General features: G+C 44.5%; 1 protein-coding gene across 7 annotated transcripts in view; it reads right to left on the reverse strand.

Moving 5' to 3' along the window:
• The window catches only part of MYO5A (myosin VA), a 98,334-nt gene extending 87,263 nt beyond the window's left edge, over positions 1-11,071 (reverse strand). For 6 of the 7 annotated variants that reach the window (XM_027732095.2, XM_039390028.1, XM_027732096.2 and 3 more), the window contains exon 1: positions 10,945-11,070. In XM_027732095.2, the coding sequence (XP_027587896.2) occupies positions 10,945-10,971 (27 nt within the window). In that variant the 5' untranslated portion in view covers positions 10,972-11,070. Of the gene's footprint in view, positions 1-10,944 lie in introns of all 7 variants that reach the window. The other variant, XM_027732098.2, reaches the window with a different exon arrangement.
• Positions 11,072-12,305: the final 1,234 nt, after the last annotated feature.

Here is a 12,305-nt window from a genome sequence, read left to right on the forward strand (position 1 = left end):
TCGACACAAACTTTGATAGCAGATAAGGCTGTACTTCTCCGAGTCTTTTTCGGTAAAGTTGAGCTCATGTCCAACAGCACTCCCTTGCATTTACTTAATCCTAGCCCCCCAGAAAAGTCACATTTAAAGCAAAACACCAAATTGAGGTTTTAAATATCAAAGATTAACTGAGTATTTTTCGATAGACCAACACAGAAGCCCCAGGCTGACATGTAGCTTCATCATTAAAATGGAGTTTAATTGACTTAGCTTGAGTTATTCAGGGAAAACTAGTTTTACTTAGCAAACCCAGACTGTATTATGGTCCAGTCCACACCACAGACACCCTTCTGCCATATTAAAACAGCAACCTGACTCCACTGAAGCACATCTAATGAAGCTGTATTTAGTTTCACCATTTTTTCATGGGAAATTAACAGTAATTAACAGTAAGTCCCCACACCAGGAAACCAGAATGACCTGGTACGAATGACCTGGGCAAGCTCAAACTCAAAACCAGCGAGCAGAGATAAACCTCCCTCCGGGACTCTCCACAAGAACTGGGGGAAGCTGTGAAAGCAGAACTGGGGTTAACAGCCACGGTGTCACCGGAAACTCTCCAGCGAGAGCAGCTGCATTTCTTCCCGTGGGATGTCCAGCCCTGCCCTCACCAGTCCCCCCAGTGGAATGGGGCAGAGGAGCAGTGGGGCTGCAAGTCCTGCCTGTACCAGCCCATTTCATCAGTGCAATGCTAACCTTGATTAGCATGGGAAGTTATGGGAAACACCTCTGTGTTGGAGAGGGAAGTGAAATTAAAGCCGTTCACACAAGCTGAAGCATACTTTCAATCATACCATATCTAGCCTTAGAGAAACTACTCCACTCCTCTTCTCTACAAGTGTTACCTGTTTGACTGTTTGCAAAAGGTTTATATCACCTTTACACTTCCGATACATAAGACTGTCACAAGGAAGAAGTGCACTCTGACATCAAATTCTAACAACTTCTGCAAATATTTCTCCTCTTGTCCTTTTTTTTCCTAAGGGAGATAATCTCCTGAACAATGAAATGAATGTCTGGCATGTTTGAAAAATTCTTCTTTATGTATCTCCAAAATCATAAGTCGAAACTCTACTTACTATAAACCTTTATTAATAAACTATTATACTACAATATTATGATAGTAATAAGCAATTATATGCTTGGCTATACAGACCTATATGCTTATGTTAAAACCAAGAAGACAATCAAACATATTCTACTTACTTTAACATACATATAGTCTAAAACATCTATTTCTGTCCCAGATCTCCTGTAACACCGACTTTCAGCACTTTCAGAGGCAGTTGGTGTTTCCTTTCCAGGCAAAATAGGCTCAATCTCCATGGAATATACTTCCATATATCTTGTTTTGGTGTATACTAACTCATAAGGCAACTTGGGAACCTCTCTCTCTGGTTTCCTCAGCAAAACAACTGAGGTCATCTGCTTTAAAGATACTTATGAATAACCCATGGAGTCTGCAGAGAGTAACGTGTGACAAGCCATGTTGGGGCAATGAATTCCCTCATTGTTAGACTGACTCATAGTATTTTTAGGTTATTTCTCTGTCTCTACAAAGAGGAAGAGTGTCCTCCTGTAAATCACAAACTAATCACAAAATTCTCTTGTCTTGTGATAATCAAATGGAAGAACTCAAAGACACCATTGGTAATTGAGGAAGACTTCATGATTTTTCATATCCATTTACAAAAAACAGACCATACGGGTATGAAAGTCACTCTGTTGAGAAGTCTCTGTTCTTCTACATTTAGGACTGTCCAGCTAGAAATGTGCAGTTTACACCTACCCATACAACAATCCTGGAAAATGACACAACAAATCACATGTCAAATCTCGCCCCATGTTAACACAGAATGAGAGCTCTTCAAAGCAATGCTGCTTTAGCCTTTACATTTAATCTTCAAGTGATGAAGGGCTCTCATCAGACCACAGTGTAAGTAAATAGCCCGGAAGAGTCTGCTCTCAATCATCCTCACTGTCTCCTAAGAGTTAAACTCAACAAGCCACTTTCACTAATTGCTAGAGGCAGCTTCTATTCTATGTGAATTACCCTGGCAGCCTTACCTACAGCCACACCTGAAGCAGGGTTACATGGCAAAAATGGAGACTCGATGAGCAACGAGGGAAGTGCAACAGCTTTCAAGATGTTCAGAAAACAGCCACAACTTTCACCAAACAGCACGGAGGTGACACACACAAAAACACAGATGCATTCTGCATTCCTGACTGATTCTCCTCCAGTTTAATCTTCATGCTGCTCCCTCAAACCATTCATCAGCATGGTGACTTCTCATTCATACTTGCTTTTTGATGTTAGGTTTGCACCTTCTTCTCCCTTAACATTTTAAGAAGCTTTACCCCAGCCTTGAGTACTTCCATAGCTATTGAAAGATCTGTGACAGTTCTTGCTATTGTCCCTGACTAACAGGCCAAAGAAATTAAATCCATGCCACTAAGGAGAACAGAAGGCGTAAAGCACAAGGTCTATGCTTCCATAAGTAATCCATCTGGACCTTCTTCAAAATAAACATTAGAATTTGCACATACATTAAAAGCTGGGTCAGTATCTGCAGTCCACAGACATTCAGTAGAACTGAAGTATTTAAATTTCATTTTTGGTGCCTAATGTTCCCTGTGCCTACATTCCAGCTGCTTAATGCCCAGAATTCAGCAAGAAAGGCAGTTCTCTAATGCAACCACACTAACTACTCAGCCTCTTTTTAAAAACAAATGAGAAACCGAACCAAAACACACAAAACCCCACATACAAACCGTTTAGCCAGCACTGATCTCTTCTTCACATTTTATTTGAATATAAACAGACCAATACATAGAAACAAAACTATTAAATACTGTAACTAACTGCAAGCAGCTGTACTGCTCCTGCTGTGATCTGGACTGCCAGGAACAGGAAGACCCCAAAACCATCAAGATCATCAGCTTGATAATGGTGCTTTTCACGTTTGTGCAGTGCTGGGCAGCCCAGGTGATCCATCTCACACAGGGTTGCACGTTAGGCTGCTGCCTGGAGCAAACTGAAAAAATGGACCTAAACTAAAAGATGAGGGGCAACATGAGATGGCAGGGGTCCTCAAAGGGGAAGCTCCTCCTGAAAATACAGCTATTAAACATTAAAACTGGGTTTTAAGTAGACAGGTCCTAACTTGCTGCAACACTGAGAACACAGAGCTATCCACAGAGAACTTGACAAGAGACATACTTAGGGTGTTTTAATTTGTTTTCCTGCACAAATTATTCCAAGCATATGTATATGACAGCAAAATTATTTCCCTGCAATAAGAAGAAATAGAGAACAAAAGGTTTGATCTTTCAGATTTATGTGCTTGATTTCAAAGCACAAAATTAAGCAATGTATGATTACTCACATGGGATAACGATAAATCTTTGCAGAATCAGGCTTAAGCAAACCCAGAGTTAAGCAAAGCCAAGCAACCCTGAGAACGAGGAGGAAATGATGCAGTCCTAAGCAAAGGGTGGCACACAGGCGTGTGAGTGCTGTTCTCTGCCAGGAAAGCCACTAAAAGCCTTGCCATTAGTGTTGGTAAACAAGGCCTTAGCAACCCAATCACACAACTCACTGCCCTGGATGCAGCTCAAAAGTAAAGCCAACAAAAGGAAAAAGCTGCTGTATGAAGAGCCTTTGAATTCAAAACAGCTTGAATTTTTCTCTGTCTCACATGAATTTTAGAGAACAGGTTTAATTTCATGCCTAATGTTTTTCCACGTACTTAAAAGTTTTGATACCGATTTAAACCAATCAAACTTCCAGAAGCATCACCCCCAAAACAAAAAGATACATCTGCTGTAGCATATCATGAGTGGGGTTATGGTATATGAAAATAAGCAGAAAGACTTAGTTTGATGAAAAAGTCAACGTCACAGACATGATGAAAATTTCCAAGAACCATGGGATTATTTCTGACCCTAACTCCATATTTTCTGCAACAAGAACATCCTATTATTGATGGGAAGTAGGAAGTTCTTCCCTTGCTATTTCTGCAGCAGAGAAGACAAGCAGAAGGTGCATTCTGCTGCTTCAACTCATTCGAGTAGCTTGCTAATGAAGCATCAGGAACAAAAGCCTTGCCCAAATGCCGCTTCTTGGCCCTGGGCCCAACTGTACAAATACTCACTATCGGAGTCAAGCTCAATACACGCAGGAGTAAACACTGCTCCACTACAGTGAGCACAAAATTAGATCAGAGATAACCTCTGCACCTTCAAGCCTGTGAAAGAAAACACAGCTAAGCAAAGGACTCTGCTCGTCTCTACATGCACACCAAGGTAAGCTGACTTGAATCAAGAGGCATAAAACAAATCACTGACTCTTCTCAGAGGAGCTCTTCCTGTGTGACAGCATAAAGCAAACCTGCATCCATCATCTTCCCTCCAGCCAAGATGCCTTTCAAACCAGCCACATCTGTAAGTATGCTCATATATATGTGCAGGTGTCAAAGTCTCCAGTAACGCAAGCAAAACTTCAAACAATTAAATACTTCTTTTGTGTATGCTTTGTGCTGTCAAGGAATGAAACCTGAATTCAATTAATGTGTATAAATTAACATATGAATATAATATATTATTATGCATTGATGTGTATACATATCTGTGCCAAGAAGATGGAGCCAGGCTGTTCTTGGTGGTGCCGATCTCTAGGACACAAGGCAGTGGGCAGAAACTGATGCACAGGAAGTTCCATCTGAATATGAGGAAAAACTTCTCTATTGTGCAAGTGGAACAGTTTGCCCAGAGAGGGTGTGGAGTTTCCCGTCACTGGAGGTTTCCAAGAACTATCTGGACACAATCCTGTGCCATGTGCTCTAGGACGACTCTGCCTGAGCAGGGAGGTTGGACCGGATGTCCCACTGTGGTCCCCTCCAACCTGACCCATTCTGAGATTCTGTGAATGTCCCTGTAGGCCACCCCAAACTCCTCCAGGGTCTGGTGCAGAGCCTAATCCAGGCACAGGCCCACAGACTTGCCAGCTGCACACTGCTTTTCCTGCACAGCAGAGACACCACCTGTGGTTAACCTCACTGTCGCTTCTTGCTTTTTTGAAATCCTATTAAAAATAGACCATCCAGAAACAGTGCAACCATGTGACACTGGACATTTGTGTGACTTCCTCCAATTCAGCTGCCTCAATGAGCCCATTTCAATAACAAAAATGCTTTTTTTTTTCTACGGAGATTAAGCAATGAGTCTCATAAAGAGAGAGACAAATTACTTTGTTATTAGAACACATGGAGAGGATTAAACTCCCAAAGGCCCTACAAAGAGACCCTAGAAGATAGGTAAATCTGCCCCACAGGCTGCCTATCCCTTACAACTCAACCTGGAGCTCAGTGGCTCAACAAAAGATAATGGTGGTCATTACACATATTTTCTGACATAGCAGGAGCTCAACAGCACTTTCTTTGATTATTTATTTATCTAAAAAATAATAGTAATCCATTACCCAAGCCATCTGGTACATGCTATAAAATCCCTACAGTAGGAACAGACTGCAAATAATCAGTGACAGTTCCATGTACAGACATTACTATTCTGCAAGGATTGCTGATGACAGTTTGAGGGGGATCCCATGTAATCCACTAATATTATTAGGTAAATGTTTTAACATGATAATCAAAGAACTAAACAAATAAGACCAATTATTATAAATGAGACCTTCACAGTTCTTTACATGTAACAAAGAATTCCTACAACTTTCAAGATCAGATCTACAGGAAAAAAATAAGAACATCTTAAAACATAAAGCTATGATCTCCCCTTCCCAAAAGTAGCTCCCAGTGATGCTACACTTTCAGTGTTTCTTTAGGACTACAGGATACACCCTCCCAAAAACTATCTCTGGGCTGTGAGAAGCTTTCACAAACAGCTTGGTGTGTCCCTGCCCACACCAGGGTGGCATCGTTTCCTGCTCCAGACACACTCAGCACCCAGGGGGGCAGCTCCAGTGCAGACTGGGCTCCAACTTAAACCATCACTCATCCTGCTTCCCAAGGCTCAAGTGTATTTTAACAAGATGATAGACTGCTGACATGTCACAAAACTGCTGTCAGAAAGCTAAGAGCTTTTTAATTTCTTAGGCTGCTTTGGTTGACATTTGACTACAGGAAATTTCTTTTACACAAACAAAAATGTCAAGGTTAGGTTAAACCAACTATTGTTAGACTGTTGGGTAATTATATCCTCAGCACCTTCAGTTTTAAGGCAATAGGAATAAAGTTGGGTGCACAGTGTTGTGAGCTGTGACTGGCAGGGCTGCCATTCCAGTGAAACAGCAGGTCCCTGAAGCAGGGAAGCAAGTGAAATATTCCCTCTTCCGCTGCTGCTGCACTAGATTTTAAGAAGAGGCAGAGGTGCAGTTATAAAGTATCCTGTGAAGGCTCACTGTCATGTGCAGATGCAATAGCTTGACAGTGCACATCTGATTTCTGCAACAGCTTCTCTGGTCTGAACTGTCCCACTCAGACCCAGAGCAGGACACCCAACCTGTGCATGGAGACAACCCCATCTCTGCACTGATGGGCAGCAGGGTTCTGGAAGGACAAAGCAGTGACCTACTGAGACAAGTGGTTACTGTTTAATGCTTAGAAAACACTCAGGTCCCATGCAATAGTTTTGTTGCAAAATGCGGAATATGTAAACATTTTGTTAAAAAAGAATGTTCTTTGATGTTTGATCTTTGTGTACTTTCAAGCCTAATCAACAAGAAAGGAGATTTAATCCACGAAACAGCAGCTAACAAGCTCTAAAGTGATGTCTAGGTGTTAGAAATTATTTGTTGGTAGAATAGTCTTATTAAGGTTTAGGGCTTGACACGGCTTCAATGTTCTCAGACCTAGGGGGAGGCTAACAAAGCTTAGAAAGAAGGCTGTCCACTGATAGAGGACACAAAGAATACAGAATTTACAGGCCACAAGGACATTTGGCAGAACCCCTGATAAGGAAGAAATTAATAAAGCCAACTCATCAACTGTGCTGAATCAGCTCTGATTGGGTAAAACATAATTTTGGCAGGGGAAGATCATGACCAACTCAAAGACCACCGGCCCAAGAAACCCAACAACCCAAAAGAAGAGAAAGACTGAGCATGTGACTAATTAGCACAAAAAATGAGACTCATTAACCAACAGAAGATAGAATACAAACTATTAAGAGAACTAGATAACTTGTAGCCAATGAACATTAATGCCTTTGTTTGCTAAAATGTATACATAATGAAGAGTTTTGGTAGTCATAGTGCTGGCTTGGTGGATTTCCCCCCAGCCCACTTTCTGTAAATAAGTCAAATACCTCAACTCTGTGTGTGGATTGGCCTCTTGCACACTGGGTGGAAGAACCTATTCTGGGACAACAGTTTGAACAGCAATATACAGGACTATATAATCAAGGCAGCTTTTTTTTCACATCCCAGGAAAAGCCCAATAATAGGCACAGAAATTTTGAAACAGTTATATTTTCTCCCTTATGCTCAGCTTGGTTTTTTGCTGTATTTCCCTGCCCATGTACCACAAACATACCCAAGAAGAGCCATAACCTGGTCAGAATCTGCCATTTGCCATTTTTGCTTGCAAGGACCCAGCACAACTGAAGAAGAGCAAGTCTTGGAACACCCTTGGCTTCACACTCAGCAGCTGCTGCAAACAGCCCCGGGAAAGCAAGAAAGGGCCACTTGCGATGCTGAGGACTGCACAAGCAGCTTTTTGTTCTATGCAGTTTCCTCTGACACTTCCCTAACTCAATTTACTGCTCATAAATCCCCAAACTGAACCATTTCAAGGTCAGCTGCTGAGTTCAGCTTGCCCAGACCATGCTGCCCAGCAAAAACTGTTTACTGATTCCTCTATGTTCAAAGGAACATTCCCACTCACTTTAACTGAAATTGGATCAGGCCCTAAGTTAGGACCAATCTAGCTGGAGCTAGCTAGCCCTCATCTCCAAGATAATGGAAAGGGAGGAGCATATTGGTAGCAGCAAGAATGAAAATAAATTAATGTATAAGTAAATAAATCAGCACACTGCATACAAAAGGGAAACAGAAATCCCGGGAGGGCAAAGCAGCACGCTCTAGGAAAGCACAGCATGAAACAAAAACAACTCAAACCCAGGGAAAAATAGATGGAAACGGAGAACAAAAATGACTGAATTATGTCAACTCTCCGCTAAGACTTTAAAAGAGGTGGCACAAACGTAGTGTCTCATCTGTTTTGTTGATTTTTGTGTATAGGCAGCAAGAGCATGTGTTGGAGCTTGGTTTCACCCCCCTGAAACTCACAAAGGCAACATCTAACATAAACATGGTGCTCTCAGCAGTGTGGAAGTCATGTGAGTTCCAGTTCTAGGCAAAGCATTCTCACTTGTTCTTAATTTCCAAGGAAAGCAAACTACACTTAACAAAAGCTGACACATGGCCTAGATTGTCCCTGTCAATTTTTATGGGTCAGCAGAAGTAGGTACATATCTGGTGTTGGTCAACAGTTACTGAAATGCTTATCAACTATGCCCCAGCATCACTCAGCAGAGCAACGATGATCCAGAAAACACATCAAGATTCTTTGAAGTTTGTTTCCCAAGTCAAAGAACCAAAACTTTTAGAAATTACCTTACAGCAGGACCACACACCTGCCACTGATATATATCCAACAGAACAAGGCTCAAAGGCATAATATTTTAAATAAGAAAACCTGGGATATAACCCATGGAGCAATTTTAAGCTGCTGCACCCAAAAATTGAAGCTGCTGCCCTCAAGTAGAGTCTGTGTTTGCAGTATCACTGGGCACAGGAATACAAAGCCTGCATGGTTTGGGCCCATTGCTCACAACCAGCAATACTGAAAGCTCTGGTACTTTAAGCAGCTGCTCTGAATGAATATCTTGACTCTGCCTACCAATATAAAAAAGATGTGAAATTCGCTCTTTCTGTGCCTACATATGTCTCTAAAGAGGACAAGAACAGCCTGTGGTGTGAGAGTAAAGCACAGAGGCAATTTCACTGGCCTTCATCACCCAGCAAGTCCCTACTGCAGGATCATCCCAGCGCCTCTTTGACTTTGTGTTTGCTCTCTTTACCTCTGTGTGCTACCACCTTAAATCCATTGTTTATGTTACCTAATCAAGGATAAGTTACTGAATGGGATTTAAACAGCATGCAGCCATTACTTGGGGAAAAAGCCAGCAGAGAGGGAAGACAGCAGAGAGTCTCTCTTGAACACCCAGCAGGTTTCCTATCCTGACCTGCCTGATTCTGAGCCAGGCCTTCCTTAGGAACTACAAGGGGCCTTGAGCTTTCCACTGTAATGCGGTTCCAACACAACAGCACGCCCACATTTTTGGAGCAGCTTCTGACCAAAGAATTCAACCACTCAAGGAAGGGAATTCAAGGTCAGACAGGGTTGGAAATTAAAAAAAAAAAAAAAAAAAAAAAAAAAAAAAAAAAAAAAAAAAAAAAAGAAAGAAAAAAGAAAGTATTCTGATCAACACTTTATGAGAGATTTCAATTCCATAAGGAGAACATCTACAGAGAGAGATAAATCAAGAACACCTTTCCAAAATAACTCCTTACATAGAGAAGGTCTATTGGACACTTGGGAACAACTCTGCAGTACCATGGCTCTCTTGACCAGAAAGGTAATTTTCATCCCTTCGGGCAACGATAGTTCAAAGAGATAGTTCTGTGACACACAAGACACCAAGATGTCATATACCACTAATGTAACAGCATTCTTTAGGGGGTGCTGGCATGCACCTCACCTCCTCCCATTTAGTCTCTCTTACACAAATATACTACTCAGATACAGTCAAGCCTGTTGAAGGGATGCCCGGTTTGATTTGTCCTGATGCACAGTCAGTGTCCTGTCCCATCACTTCTGAGTGGGAGGACTCTACCCATGAAGTGACCTATTCATGCCAAAACAAAAAGTCTGTTTCCTTTCCTTCCTCACCCAACGTGCTAGACTGGGGATAATTTGGGAGCATTTCATGAAGTGGCTCAAGAATCTAGATGGCATGGCTTTCCTAATGACACACTTTGTGCAAGCTTTTTGAAAGAAGTATTTGCAGTTTGTCATGTTATACTGTACACCCAGTTCTGGTGACCCCAGTCATTCCTCCTGCCCTTAAAAACCTGTTGTCTGTCGTTTTTTCCAGATTTTTGCCCTAGCTCAAGGCAGAGTAATGAAAATAACGCATGGCTAGGGCACAAAACAACCATTTCCACATCTCCATTTGCAGCCTTTGCCCATCATCAAGATGCATAGGGCAGGAACTGTTTCCAGGTGGGAGCTGACGAGATACTAACACACAGGACTAAAAAGATTAGAAAAACGTCTGATTAAAGAGCATATGAGAGTCACGCTGCGCATCACTGCTGACTGCAGGGCTTCTGAACGGCTGCCAAAAGAATAAATATAATCCGAAGGTGCAGTGTCACCAGAAAAGGGTAGTTGAATATCAAAGCGCTCATGTCGTAGAAGTCGTTTTTCCTCAGGGATGGGGAAGGTGTTCCCGAAGGCGATAACCGAGCGGCCGTGCTGACCCGCCGCGCTTCCCCCCGGGCGCGTCCCCGCCGCGCTGCCGGAGCCGCCCCGGCCGCTCCCCTCGGGCCGGCCCCGCCGCCCCCCGCCCGGCCCGGGGCGCGGAGCCCCTCCGGTACAGCGGGGACCGGCCCCGCGTCCGCCGGGATGCGGGCCCACCGCGGGGAGCGCCGCCGGCTCCCGCCGGGGCCGCGGGCGGCAGCGCCGGTCCCTGCCCGCGGCCCCCCATCGCTCCGCCGGGATGCTCGCCCGGGATGCTCGCCCGGGCCGCGCCGCTCCCGCCTCCCCCGCCCCGCGGTCCGGCCGCCCCCGCGCAGCCCCGGCCCCGCCGCCGCCCTACCTTCGTGTAGAGCTCGGAGGCTGCCATGGCGCAGGGCGCGGGCGGGCGGCCCCTCTGCGGCAGCCCGGCGGCGGGAGGCGGAGGCGGGCGGGAGGAGGAGGAGGAGGAGGAGGAGGAGGAGAAGGAGGAGGATGCTCAGGCGGCGGCCCGCGCCATGTTGCTGCTACCTGGAGGGCTCTGTGCATTGTGGGAGCGGCGGCGGGGACGGGCAGGGACGGGCAGGACGGAGGGCGGCGGGAGCGCGATTCCTCCCCCCGGCGGGCGGGACGCGGCCCCGGCACCGCGCCCAGGGCGCTCCGACGGGGGAGCCGGCGCTGCCGCTCCCGGACCCCGAGGGGGTTGCGCGCCCCCCACTTTGTGCCAGGACCGGTATTCCTCCTCTCCCTCGGGATACGGCTTTTTTTTTTCTTTTCTTTCTTTTCTTTTTTTTTTTTTTTTTTTTTTTTCTCCTAGACGGAGCAAATCACTTGTTTCGTCGTCAGGGATGTTTATCATTTTCGCTGCTCCCCAGCCCGTGCCCTGCTCGAGGCTCCGCACTCCGGACACCACCAGGCTCAGGGAACGGCCCCTTCTTTCCCCAGGGACCTCTCCTCTCAAGGCAGGCGGGAGAAGAACCTTCTGTGCAGCTGCCTAATCTTTCTGGATTTACATCTGTGTCACAGCCTGCTGAAGCCTCTTGTGTGCCTCGCTGCCATCCTGCCAGTTATTCCCATTGTGTGTTTTGACTTGAATTTCTCAGGTGCCAGGGTTTTTTCTCTCCGATTCTGATCCCATCCTTCAAACTGTTTACAGCCTCTTTCAGCTTGACTGAAACCACTACTGAAAGTACTGAAGAGAACTGGGCCCAAACCAGCTCCTTCAATAAGTCCAGTTCTCACCAAGACATGGAGGTACACACCTTTGAAAAGTTTAACATCCATGTCAAAATGGAAGGAAAAACATAACCCATGTCCAGCTAGGTCTCAAGATGACACCTCCTTGCTTTATGAATAATTAAAGAGTGTTTTTTACAGCAAGAGTTCTTTGACAGCACAACTGAAGCTATCACTATCTTTCCCCCCCTTTTTACCTTGGAAATGCATCCTACTAGTTCAAGTGGTCCAAAATACAGAACAAGTTGAAACAGGTATGTTTGCCACACTGTCCACCAAAGTGTTTTTGACTATTTATCCTCTCTCAAAATTCACCTGTTTAGAAAACAGCTGTGTATTGAGTGGGTAGTATCTGTACTTCCCCTGAAACTCACTGTGACCATTAAAGAAACAGACAAACCTGTTTACAGAGAAAATAAGCCACGAAAGAGATGGGTCAAAAATCACTCATCAATTTAGTAAACAGCCAGAGATACAACACCACTTTGA

The sequence above is a fragment of the Pipra filicauda genome, unplaced genomic scaffold (assembly GCF_003945595.2).
Source record: "Pipra filicauda isolate LSUMZ 115617 unplaced genomic scaffold, ASM394559v2 scaffold7_size6619720_pilon, whole genome shotgun sequence".
NCBI classification, from domain to species: domain Eukaryota; kingdom Metazoa; phylum Chordata; class Aves; order Passeriformes; family Pipridae; genus Pipra; species Pipra filicauda.